This window comes from Schistocerca americana, chromosome 11 (assembly GCF_021461395.2).
Source record: "Schistocerca americana isolate TAMUIC-IGC-003095 chromosome 11, iqSchAmer2.1, whole genome shotgun sequence".
NCBI lineage: Eukaryota > Metazoa > Arthropoda > Insecta > Orthoptera > Acrididae > Schistocerca > Schistocerca americana.
Window position 1 is genome coordinate 125768685 of NC_060129.1, and position 14139 is coordinate 125782823.

General features: G+C 43.2%; 1 protein-coding gene across 1 annotated transcript in view; it reads left to right on the forward strand.

The window, feature by feature from the left end:
• Positions 1–294: 294 nt before the first annotated feature.
• The window catches only part of LOC124553365 (ankyrin repeat and SOCS box protein 2-like), a 149389-nt gene continuing 135544 nt past the window's right edge, over positions 295–14139 (forward strand). The window contains exon 1 of the mRNA XM_047127237.1: positions 295–481. Coding sequence (XP_046983193.1) covers positions 295–481 — 187 coding nt within the window. The remainder of the gene's footprint in view (positions 482–14139) is intronic.

The window sequence follows — 14139 nt, forward strand, 5'->3', positions numbered from 1 at the left end:
CGGTGACTCTGGTGGGGGAAGCAGGAGTGGCTGTAGTAGGGTGGGTGGGGAGGGGGGAAGTGTTCTCGGTTGGTGATAGCAGCGGGAGGGGGTAGGGGCAGAGCAGGAACAGTGGCCGGAGCAGGAGCAACATACAGGTGGAGATACAGGGACGGGGAGGAGATAGAAGGGGAGGGGACTGAGTGGAGCGGAGGTGGAGTAGAGGGGCTGAGCCCAGAGGAGGCATTCCACGAGGCAATGGCGGATGCAGGGGAAGTAGAGGTGTAAATGATGGTGCTAGTGGGGGTGTCCACGATGGAATGCGTGGCTCACTGGCAACGGGAGTCGCTGAAATGGGAAAATAGAACAAATATGGAGGGTGACTGTGACGAGGACAGGGTGGCGGCGGTGGTGAGCACTGGGCAGCAGCGGCAGCAGCCGGCAGACAGATGGCAAAGGCACCTCGAGAATAGCCCAGGCGGCATAATCCTCCGATATGGAAGTGAGGAAATTCAACCCTCGAGATGTTAACTTTTTCCCCTTATTGAATGTCAATCCCCCCCGCCAATTGATGATTTAAGAAAAAAATACGTAATGGGAAGATTACAAACGATATAAAAAGGCAATAAAACGGTGACTTTGTTGAAAACAGTAAAGTGGCAGAAAAGTTGCAGAAGTGAAAACAGAGAAAATATGGAGTTGATGACGCTAATGAAGACATACAGTAAGTACACAGGCAAAATTAAAAAAAAAAAGACATGATGATGGTATGTTTTCTGTTCGCAACACGATATTCAGTCTTCCATGATGGTGGAAATATATTTTAAATCACTTGACAGCATCCAGTCACAGAAATCTGTGTCGTTTTTGTTTGACGTGAGAGCTGTAAACGAAGAGAAAACAGCAATACCACCAAACACAAACAGGGGTGACGTGGAGACCAACCCGGACGATGACTGAGACCACTCCGAGCGTGTGCGAACCTGCCTGCACGCTGGCGCTGCTCGCACGGTTGACAGGCGGGAGGCGCTGTTCGTACGCGGCCTCAGCTCTGCGCATGCGCGTCAGCCCGCCGGCGACTGTTTCAACAAACCTTATCGTACGTCTCCACCTAGGTGGCGTTGCTCCAATGCGACTCGTTTTCGGCCAATGACGAATTGTAGACGGGGCTAAAACGATCGCCATATTTTCTCAGGCGGTCTTTCGCACTGACATCTGTTGGCAGCACCGAGCAACACTGCAGCATTCAAGCGCTGCTTATTTTACTTTACAAATTTAGCACGAAAATATTGATAGTAACAAACAAATTCCGTAGTTACATCAAGTATTTCCATACTGCTAATAAAATAGCAATAACCACCCACGTCTTTATTTTGTTTGTGAAGAATATATTTCATACCCACAAAATTTCTTGGCAAAGTATTCTTTAGATATTGCAACTTTATTCTGTCTCCCGGTATTATGAGCAGGTTGCAGGAATTATTATTTTTGAAAGGGTCGGATTCAGTATTCCGCCCCTACATCATAAGTCGAAAACCTGTGTCCATATTTTGCCACTGCTTTCCTATCATTAAGTTACAGCGAGAAACTTTCTTCGTCGATGTAACATCCATGTGCTTGGCTACATAAATCTCCCACTTCCAACACTCTCCATTCCAGCCAGAATTACGTCTGCTAGGGCGGTCTGGGGCCTGGCGCATTTCTATATATCCCCGTCTCCCCCAGTAAGTCCCAACAAGCAACTCGTCAAGCTAAAAGTCAAATCTGGTAGTATTTCCAAACGTCGACTTTCGAAGAAGTCGGAAATTTAGTTTTAAATCTGTATCGAGTTTATAGTAAAGCACGCACCTTCCTTTAATTTTTGTGTTAATTTTACTTCTCTGCCCAATCTGTAACTTTTATCGATTTGTTCTCTGCATGATAGTTTAGTTTTTTGTGTGAAATTCCAAGCATACTTTCGCCTTCCCTCGCTCCAGTATTGAAATGACAGTCAGCTTTTCTTTCGTCGCCGGTGCTCAGCTTTGGAAATCCAGACAAGTAAAAGAGGAGGATGCTAAGTTCACCCAACCTGGATTTGATGTGACGTCATTATGACGTATATACGCTTTAGTCGATTAACAAACCTATCGACTTTTACGAACGTTCGAGATTCTAAACTGTCGTCAGCTAGTGGTTTGTTTTGACACGTGCGATTCTGATAACAGCTCAGTGTGGCAGCGTATATGTATTTCGCCAAAATAAAAGAGCTGGATATTAATAGAAATACTCCTGACTGTGACCTTGAAAACACCACAGACAATATGTTTCGTAAAAAAGTGAAGTCTTCTTATGTCCCGACCAGATTTGATTGTGTGATTGTTGTGTTGAACGCTTACGCCGAAAATAGTATTTATTTATTATCAATATTTTAGTATGGTTTCATACAATTGGTCTTGTCAGTACATATTACATTGTAGCAGCATACTCTTGCTGACTTTTTTTTCTTAATTTACATAGCTGAAAGAGAACTTGTGCAAGTTTGTTAGCTAAGTAATTCATATGTCCATCTCAAGATACTCTTTTATCAACCATAATTCCAAGTAATTTTACACTCGGACCGCAGAGACAGGTACCTTAGTGTCCAGTAATGACTGGTGTGTAGAATGATTGAATTTCGAAATTAAAAAGAAAAATATGAGGCATTGTTGAAGAAAAATCGTCGACCGGAGATGAAATATGAGGGGAAGTAGATTTCTCAATGTAATCTTAACCAAAGGTTAGTGTCTTGATGCATCTAAAGATTTTGGCTGCTGAGTGCTTCTTCTCACCGAGTACGAATAACCGACGCACTTTAGTTGGGTCAGAAGTACATCAATTTCTGCTTGAGATTCACAATAACCACGCAATTGCCCGTCGTCATCGATGCTGAACTCTTTCAGATTTTCTCTCATTAGTCTCTCGAATGCTGAACACATAATTAGAGACAAGCAAACGAAAAACAACGCACAGGACACAAACACAGTACAATACACGATTTAAACGCAAAACACATTTAAACGAGTGGCACAGAGCACAGCGCTACCCTGTCACTACCTCTCGAAAGTTCACAAAAGTCGAATAGTCGATACACGGTTTCTATCGCTTTCGATGTAGCGTGTCTACGTCATAATGACGTCACATCGTATCCAAGTCCGGTGAACTTAGCATCCTCCAGTAAAAGAGGGCATTAGGTGTAATGGCGGGGATCATGTATCCAGCCAGCTGCACGTAGTATGGATGGGTGACGCTAGATAGCAGCAGTTCCCTGCTGTGCAGAGTAGCCGGACTCGTGTAGTATGGACTGCCACCGACAGATGGCAGGCGGAAGCTCTAGAGCAGACTGCTTGCCTGGCCCCCACACTGCGCGGTGTGGGTCACAGACGACTGAGACGAGTCTGGAGAGAAGCGATGGACCGTGTGTGTGGTTTCCCTTCCCTAGTGCGAGTATTTCACGGAAGCCTAACATACAGTTCTTTTCTTTTCATTAACAAACACAACAACCCGTGGCAGAATAGAGCCAACCATAATGGCTTTGGAAAACATCGATCATGCGAAACCGAAGTCGCTCTTTTCTCACATGACATACTGAAAGCTTTGCATCAAAGGAGCCCGGTAGACGCATCATTTCTTTATTTCCTAACAGCATTTCACTCAGTACCACACTGAAGCTTATTGTCAAAAGCACGATCATTTAAATTTATCAAGTTAAATTTGTGACTGGATTGAGGACTTTTTGGCAGGGGCATGCTGCATGTTATCTTCGATTGATAGTCATCGTCAGATGTAGAAGTAGCTTAAGGGGAGCGTGTTGGGGCCCTTGCTCTTCGTGTTGTATTTTAATGACTATGCAGACAATATTCATAATAACTTCAGGCTTTTTGCGGACTGTGCACTTATCGACAATTAAGTACCGTCTGAAAGAAGTTACACAGATATTCAGGCAGATCTTGATAAGATTTCAGCGCGGTGCAAAGACTGGCAACTTGGTGCAAAATGTAAACTTCTGCAGTTCAAAAAACGAGAAAGTTAGTATCCTTTGACTACAATATCAGTGAGGCATTGTTGGAATCGGCCAAGTCATACAAACACGTGGGTGTAACACTTCGTAGCGAAATGAAATGGAATGATCACGTAGGTTCAGTCGAGGGTAAAGCAGGTGGTAGACTTCGGTTTATTGGTAGAATACTGGTGAAACCTGGTGGACAAGGGAAGCCGGGATCCGGTTACGATTGTGGATGGGGCGGTAATCAGCTACTATTGGTTGCCTTTTACAGTCACGCACTATTTATTTTAAACCAGTAATTCCAGACTCAGCAATAAATAAAAATACCACATGTTATTAATGAAGGAATAAACAACTGTGTAGATAATAGTGTTTTCAGTGAGTTAAAATTTAGCAAATCACCATAAAACAGAGATACAGCAGATAATGTTTTAAAAGCAAGCCACTGTGACGTAGGCAAAAGGCCTTGCACGCCAGAAATGGCAATAAATTGAGAATCGCTTAAAATTCGCTGCAACTTACAAATTAATTATTGAAATATTAAAGGCAAGTCTCCAGAACAGCAGAAGGCATCAGACGCCGGCAATGGCAGTAAATAAGGATTTAAAGGCTTGCTGCGTAAATACAAATACCAAATTAGAATTTTATGGCGAGTAACCACAATCACGGCTGAAGGCCTTACACGCTAAGAATGGCAATAATATAAAAAAAGTTTAGAAACCTGCTGTAAAACAGCAAATACAATAGCAAAGGTTAATTAAAGAAACAAGCAACTGGTCACCAAACGGATGAAATAAGATGATGGTGAACTTTGTAACACAACCCTTAACATCCACAGAACACTAGACTGCTAGATTTATTTCAGAAGGCGAGCAGAACTAATAACTAGACATATATAACATTTAATGTAGGCATTACAAGGTACTGTAATAAATAATACGATAATAAAACGCAAGGACCAGTACATAAGTTCCTTAAATGGTACTGAGGCAGATTATACCCGCAGAAAGCGTGGACTGAAGGAGCGTTACACTGAACTGCTGGCCATATGACCTCCTTTTAGAACACACACGTCTTACAACAACCAAGGGGCCACAGACAATGCTCCAGAAATGACCTCTGAGAAGGTCCGGCAATAAACACTTTCGCGGGTGATGAGATAGGCAGCCGAGAGTTGCATTTACTTCACAAGGTGGTTACACAGACCAGTGGCCGTCTAACGAATGACTAATGATAATCTTGCTGAAGCTAGCTGAAGTCCGATAAACCAAATGCAACGGTGGAACAATACGCCAAAGCCGGAACCGGCGGTCTGCACTACACCCCCAGAATACTGTGATTAGAGCGCCCGGAACGAGAAAGGGCTCACTACCACCAGAGTAGAAGAATTACCAACCGGCCTACAATCAAGAAAGTTGTCAAAACTACACGCCTTACCGGACAGCAGCGGCAAGATGAGGAAACGTACACTGCCGTTATGTACACTTACCCCCAGTGAATTAATACGAAAAGACTTTAAAAAAAGTATTTATAAAGAAGAGACATTTAAAAATTAAATAATTTACATTTTTCTCATGTACACGTAAAATAATAATTTCTCTGTGTAAGTTTTGAGGGCAAAGAAATATAACAAAATGATCTAAAGAGACGACAAGATATGCTCTTTTGTTAATTTTTTAGTCGTCTTCACTTCTTCTCTTGTCTTGGTTGCGTGTAGACGGACATCTTGCGAGTGCTGGCAAATGTAAGCATATTTGCACTAATTAAGCAAATAATATATTGATTTAATATTATTGTCCACTTTTAATTTGTAAGAGGTGATCCCGATTTCATGTCCGCCTTCCTTGAATTAACCTGCATTCGAGTAATTTACAGCTCAACAATCGCAGCGGGCGATGCAGCCAACGACGCCATTACGTGGCGATATTAACTTATAAAAATTAGCGGAAGCGAAAAACTCGCCCGCTGTTAACATAATGTACATTTTTCTCCACAGCCGCCCGCAGTTGCAGAAAATACGTAGCTTAAAGATTCTTTTTTTTTTTTTCAGTACAACAGCCGAGATCCACTTCGACTACAATGCAATGGTTAACGGAGGTAAGGAGAAATTCTCTCGCGCGTGTGTGGGCCGCAATTGTAATTAATAACTAAAGATTTTTTGCTTTAAAGTGGACTAGCCGAGGGAATTAATATGGAAAGTTTATTCCATTGTTCAACTTATACGCTCATATTTTAAGGTTCAGCGAGTCTAACGTTCATTAACGGCCGTGCGGTTAAAGGCGATGCAGTCTGGAACCGCAAGACCGCTACGGTCGCAGGTTCGAATCCTGCCTCGGGCATGGATGTTTGTGATGTCCTTAGGTTAGTTAGGTTTAACTAGTTCTAAGTTCTAGGGGACTAATGACCGCAGCAGTTGAGTCCCATAGTGCTCAGAGCCATTTGAACCATTTTGAACGTTCATTAACGTAACAAATAATTTACACTGAAGATTAATATTGATAAAACAGAGAACTTCGCAGAAGCATTTAATTGTAAATCAAAATAAAATGAAATGTTTTTATTAAGGCCCACCACGTAAGTCGGCAACAATCAACATAATAATAATATATTAAATTACGACGGCCGACAGACGCGAGACCTGACGTCCGATAAACCAAATCCAACGATGGAACAGTGCGCCAAAGCCGGAACCGGCGGTCTGCACTACTCCGCAGAATACTGTGGTTAGAGCGCCCAGAACGAGAAAGGACTCACAACCACCAGAGTAGAAGAATCACCACCGGCCTACAATCAAGAAAGCTGTCAGAACTACACCGTAGCGGTCGCACGGTTCCAGACTGTAGCGCCTAGAACCGCTCGGCCACCTCTGCCGGCGAAGTGTGGTAGCCAAAGCAGTAGAAGTTACCAACATTTTGAGGGCAGTGTGATGTTGCTGGGTTCATTTATGTGAGATTTCGGCCTTAGTGAAAATTCCGCGTGGCAGATTCCATAATTCTTCATGGAATATTTAGGCGAGCACTTCTAACATTGAAGATCACTGAAAAAACCGAATGTTCAGCTCGCTAACTGTAGTTGGGTCATTGTCTGTTAGATAGCAAATATAACTGGGTCGGACATGTAGAGGTTCTGGCTGTTTTTATATGTGCAATCTGTGGTATTGACTGTGAACCTGGAATGATAGAGCAGTTATCTCAGTAAATACGGACTTGTTAGCCATTTCGTGAGATTTTTAAGGAATAAAAGGTCATTTTATCGAAATTTCGAACACTTAATGAAGTCAAAAAGTACTACCCTGTCGACCGAAAATTGTTATGATGAACTTACAGGAAGTGATTTTGCGTCGTGAGCTACGCGGCCGCTGTGTGGTTTCATCAACGCTGCTTTACGAGGTGCGGCTAGAAAAAAAACCGGACTGATGCTGGAAAAAACATTTATTTACAATGATTTACAATTTCATGTTATCTCCTTCAATGTACTCTCCTCCTCGGTCTCTACACCGCTCCATACGAATTTTCCACTGTTCACAGCAATGCTGCAGATCATTTTCGGTAAGTCCGTACATTACTTCCGTCGCTTTTTCTTTTACTGCTTCAACAGTCTCAAATCTAGTTCCTTTCAAAGCTGACTTGACTTTAGGGAAAAGAAAAAAGTCACAGGGGGCCAAATCAGGTGAGTAGGGTGGATGATCTAAGATGGGAATGTTGTGTTTTGCCAAAAACGTCTTCACTGACAACGCACTGTGAGCTGGGGCATTGTCTTGGTGAAGGATCCATGACTTTTTTCTCCACAAATCGTTCCGTTTTCTCCGTACTCGCTCACGTAGGGTAGCCAGGACGCTAATGTAGTACTGCTGATTCACTGTTTGTCCCTCTGGTACCCAATCAATGTGCACAATCCCTTTGATGTCAAAAAAAAACAATCATCATTGCCTTGAATTTCGATTTTGACATTCGTGCTTTTTTTTGTCGTGGAGAACCAGGAGTTTTCCAATGCATCGATTGGCGTTTAGTTTCGGGATCGTAAGTAAAAAACCACGATTCATCGCAAGTAATAACATTTTGTAAGAAGGTGGGATCACTTTCAATGTTTTCCAGGATGTCAGAACAAATCATTCTTCGGCGTTCCTTCTGTTCAATTGTGAGACACTTTGGAACCCTTTTTGAACACACTTTGTTCATGTTGAAACTTTCATGAAGAATCTGCCTAACACTTTCCTTGTCAACTCCTGTTAACTCAGACACTGCTCTGATTGTTAAACGGCGATCTTGTCGAACAAGTTTACCGATTTTTTCAATGTTTGCATCAGTTTTTGCTGACAATGGTCTGCCAGTGCGAGTGTCATCACTGGTGTCTTCGCGGCCATCTTTAAATCGTTTAAACCACTCAAACACTTGTGTTCGCGATAAACAATCATCGCCGTACACTTGTTGTAACATTACAAACGTTTCACTTGCAGATTTTCCTAGGTTGAAACAAAATTTGATGTTAACACGCTGTTCTTTCTGTACACTCAACATTTTCCGACGCACAGACAAAACGTCAACTACTTAAAACAGACGCCACGGGCAGACTGAGTGCAGGAGGCAGATGAAACTCGAGCAGTAGGCGGAGCGAGAGTCACGTGACAGGCCACGCGACTTTCAGCCTTATTGCATTCGTTTTATTGTTTCACCAGTACTAGTCCGGTTTTTTTCTAGCCACACCTCGTACACTGCCAAGCGTGTACCTACTGCTGCAGAGTGAAGGGACGTCGGAAAAAAAGAGGTAGGTGAACATTTAATGAGAGAGGGAACGGAGACGAGAGAAAGACAGACCGACCCCGCCCCGCCGCAGCATTCGAAAGTGTTCACTTGTGATCTGCTGGCTGTCGGGTTTTAGAGCCGAGCCCTGTTCGCTTCGGCCCTACGCTTCGTTCATCATAAGAATAAACCTGACGTAATCAAACACGAATGCCACGACTGCCCGGCAGCTGTTATCTCTGGTACATTGGTGTCCGCTGTAGGACGTACGTCCAACTCACGTATAAGACATTTTATTACTATGTCACTGTAAATCAGGGGTTCTCAAACTTTTTCTGCTTCAGGCGCATCTAAAAGGTCGCAAATAATTGTGAGTGCAATGTATATATATTTCTGTGGAATATTTTACAACAGTCAATGCAGGAAATAAATACTGTGGTAAAGTAACAATTAGGTCATTTTGTTTTGAATTTCGCGTTCAGACTACAGAAAATACAACTTACATTAATAAAAACCATACATTATCACAATGTCAACAAATAATTTTTGTATGAAGAATGTGAGAGATTGCTGAAGCAAGATTGTCACCCAAATCGACGGCCGAGCGCCGTGTTGCCTCCTACCCTCCCAAGACGAAAGGCAAAAGAAACTATTAAGTGAAAAGTATTGAAATGAAATAATGGAATAAGACTAACTATTAATTCAAATTATAGAGAAAAGTAGTAATGCAATACAAATGAATCAGACCACACGTCTACTCTTTCTAGTGTTTACGAGAAACGTGAGCCTGATGTGTCCTCGCGAATTCTTCAATGTTTGGCGATATATTTGAAAGACAGACTCTCATTTCCTGGTTAATACGCTGAAGAGCTCCTCTCTTTATATGTTTAATTGTGGTGAGGGCGGAAAATCCTAATTCACATAAATATAATGTAGAAAATTAATGTAAAATGTTCAAAGCCTTTTGAGATATCGACAGATACGGTATACTTCTTTTATACAAATCTAAAAGGCTTCAAGAGACAATTCCTTATGCTTAATCATAAGTCCAGGGTCAGTAGACATAGCTACCAGTTCTTCTCCTTCTGTAATCACCTGACGCTTCCACGAATGGATTTCGAATCCAGTCCTACTGCTCAGTGTTGAGCGATGCAAAATATGAACTCAGTTTCTCTTCTAAACTTATTAAATGATCTACATTATTACTATTGGAAGTATTTCATTTATGCACGTACCCCTTACCAACGGGAACATTTCCATGTTATCTTGAACAGCTTTGCTTTTTCGTATTTGTAGTTTTCTGTGAAACGCTTTAATTTTGTCAGTGGATGTGAGGATATTTTCTTCTTTCCCTTGCATGCTAGTGTTCAAAATATTGAACTGCTGAAATATATCGGCCAAATACTGCAATTTGTCAATCCAAAAATCACTCCGAAGGAGGATGCAAAAATATAAATGTTTCATTTCTTCGAAAAATATGACAGTACTTGTTGTAGCTCACGAACACGGGTAAGCACTTTTCCCCTGGACAACCACCGGACTTTTGTGTGTAAAAGCAACTGTCTCTTCTAACTCCATATCGATAAAAAGTTTATCGAATAAACGGGTTTTGACTGGTCTTGTTTTAATAAAATTTAGCATCTGAACAAGTTGCTCTAAGAGTTATCTCAATTTTCTCGAAATATTTCTGCTATTAAGTCCTACCTATGAATAAAGAGTTGAGATTGGTTGGTAATGTCTGTTGATTCATCAACTTGCAATGCAAAGTTTGAGTGCTTCAGTTTATTACTGCATCCATTTTTCTCAATATCAGTAGACATTTCTATAATTCACCTGTCAACTGTATCATTCGACAAAGGAATCTTGCTTGTTTACATAGATGTTTTATTTCGTTGTATTGTCATGAACATTTTTTTGCAAGCAGGCTAAATATGTGACTCACCTATAGTATGACATTTCGTACTATTTGCTATAAGTCAATAGACTTGGTAGGAAGCGAACAGAGCTTTATCAGAGGCATACATTACACTTTTAAAAGAATTTGCTGCCCTTTTTTGCTTCTCAGACAAGCTCTTGAAATAGCTTACAGTTTTTTCTTGCAAATGTGAATGCATGCATTTTAAAATGTTTGCTCAGTTTGCTAGGAAGCAGAGATTTACACTCCTGGAAATTGAACTAAGAACACCGTGAATTCATTGTCCCAGGAGGGGAAACTTTATTGACACATTCCTGGGGTCAGATATATCACATGATCACACTGACAGAACCACAGGCACATAGACACAGGCAACAGAGCATGCACAATGTCGGCACTAGTACAGTGTATATCCACCTTTTGCAGCAATGCAGGCTGCTATTCTCCCATGGAGACGATCGTAGAGATGCTGGATGTAGTCCTGTGGAACGGCTTGCCATGCCATTTCCACCTGGCGCCTCAGTTGGACCAGCGTTCGTGCTGGACGTGCAGACCGCGTGAGACGACGCTTCATCCAGTCCCAAACATGCTCAATGGGGGACAGATCCGGAGATCTTGCTGGCCAGGGTAGTTGACTTACACCTTCTAGAGCACGTTGGGTGGCACGGGATACATGCGGACGTGCATTGTCCTGTTGGAACAGCAAGTTCCCTTGCCGGTCTAGGAATGGTAGAACGATGGGTTCGATGACGGTTTGGATGTACCGTGCACTATTCAGTGTCCCCTCGACGATCACCAGTGGTGTACGGCCAGTGTAGGAGATCGCTCCCCACACCATGATGCCGGGTGTTGGCCCTGTGTGCCTCGGTCGTATGCAGTCCTGATTGTGGCGCTCACCTGCACGGCGCCAAACACGCATACGACCATCATTGGCACCAAGGCAGAAGCGACTCTCATCGCTGAAGACGACACGTCTCCATTCGTCCCTCCATTCACGCCTGTCGCGACACCACTGGAGACGGGCTGCACGATGTTGGGGCGTGAGCGGAAGACGGCCTAACAGTGTGCGGGACCGTAGCCCAGCTTCATGGAGACGGCTGCGAATGGTCCTCGCCGATACCCCAGGAGCAACAGTGTCCCTAATTTGCTGGGAAGTGGCGCTGCGGTCCCCTACGGCACTGCGTAGGATCCTACGGTCTTGGCGTGCATCCGTGCGTCGCTGCGGTCCGGTCTCAGGTCGACGGGCACGTGCACCTTCCGCCGACCACTGGCGACAACATCGATGTACTGTGGAGACCTCACGCCCCACGTGTTGAGCAATTCGGCGGTACGTCCACCCGGCCTCCCGCATGCCCACTATACGCCCTCGCTCGAAGTCCGTCAACTGCACATACAGTTCACGTCCACGCTGTCGCGGCATGCCACCAGTGTTAAAGACTGCGATGGAGCTCCGTATGCCACGGCAAACTGGCTGACACTGACGGCGGCGGTGCACAAATGCTGCGCAGCTAGCGCCATTCGACGGCCAACACCGCGGTTCCTGGTGTGTCCGCTGTGCCGTGCGTGTGATCATTGCTTGTACAGCCCTCTTGCAGTGTCCGGAGCAAGTATGGTGGGTCTGACACACCGGTGTCAATGTGTTCTTTTTTCCATTTCCAGGAGTGTATTTGCCATTTTATACCCACAGACTAAGCATAGTGGCAAAGGACAATCTTCATTCCCAGTCCAAGTGAAACCATAGCTAAAGTAGCTTTCATTATATTTACTAGTAAGCAGCTGTTTTGCTTTTTTATTTGCACTTAGCGTTTGCTCACTTCCAGAATCGGATTCTTCAACGGCATGCTTGTTTTTCAAAATTCTGTCCATTTTATTCGATGGTATTTTGCACATAAGATTCACTTCTAGCGCTTTGAACACAAGCAGTACGCTGTACACAAAACACGTGACCCCCGTATGCTAACAACACCTCACTGACATACCACGTGAAAGCTCTGCGAAATGTCAAGCGCACAACAATGGGAACGCGTTTTCCTTTTGGGCCTCAATTATTGTGTCTCCATGAGTTACCAGTGCTGCCAACGATAATTCTAGAGTTCCGTTAACCTTGGTGGAAGCTTCTGTCACGAATCCGTTGGATCGCTAAACTGCAGTGGAAATGACGCTCAGAAGTAGCAAGGCTTTATGAACTATGACGATCATGTTCACGTGCGCTACTCATCTGTAGCAAATAACATGAAATGAAATACTTTTAGTCACTGACAGCTCGATTTCAAACAGCTCTCATAGATAATTTCCTTTCCCAGTTTCTCTTTTCAATAATATTTTATTGACAACAGGAAGGTGTGTATTTTAAATAAATTATTTGATACACTGTAATGGTACCTAAATAGGTCATACTGACCAATAATAATAATATGCAATTCACTTCCTGTGTGCTGTTGCAGCGTCACTCAGAGATATGGGTGGAATTAGTGGGACCGCCACGAAACCTTCAGAATTCTACAGACAAGCTGTGATCACATGAATAGTGCACAAGGCTCAATTTCACCACCTGCAACCAAGAAAGAGAAACGTCCATAGGCAAATCAATTGCAAAACAAAGGTACGACACGATCACATAATATCCAGAAGAGTTTCCGTCGGAAAAATCCGTCAGCCGTCAAACATTTTTTCGCCGTTTTCTCCTGACTCCGAACGTTTGGATCTGACCAGAAGTCCAGTGACGCTTCACAACACTGTGGATCAACTCAATGTTTATTTTAAAATTTTAAGAGCGACACAAGTGTCGTACCGTTTGGTTACGGGAGGAAGGCATGGGACGAGGCGTGCGAAAATAATTTGCATGGCGCCTAAGGAACGTAGGGTAATTAGAGGGAGGTGGTTAGGAAAGTTTCACGATCAGTGGTAGTCATCCAGGTACGCCTGTGCCCCTGGTACCGACCAGCGACAACGATAGTTATATTTTACATACAAAACTAAAAGGTGTTTACTGAAAGTGCATCATTTCTATCAAAATCTGTGAAATTAAGTTTAGGCTGTTGTAATGCAGTTCTAGTGCAAGGAGTTGAAGAAAATGGCATTTGAGGCATTTATTAGTTATGAATGACCATGAAGCATTACGTTGTAAGAAACTTGCAGTCCATGGTTGCGGTCTTGGACTGCACGTTTTTTACAACATATCAAATACGTTACTCTCTTGGCCACACCAGCCTTTACTATGGATAAAATCTTACATTTATAAATATAGTTACATTCGTTATTAAATCAATTAATCACTCCCTCCACTGCATATTGTTATGATTGTAGCAATGTTGTAAGTGGGCTGTTTAGGTTTTTTTATTGGTAACGCCACCTCTGTACGAAAATCACAGGCTGTGCTGTGTGCAGTCTGTGTCCAGTTTGCATTGTTGTCTGCCATTGTAGTGTTGGGCAGCGGCAGCTGGCTGTGAACAGCGCGTAGCGTTGCGCAGTTGGAGGTGAGCCGC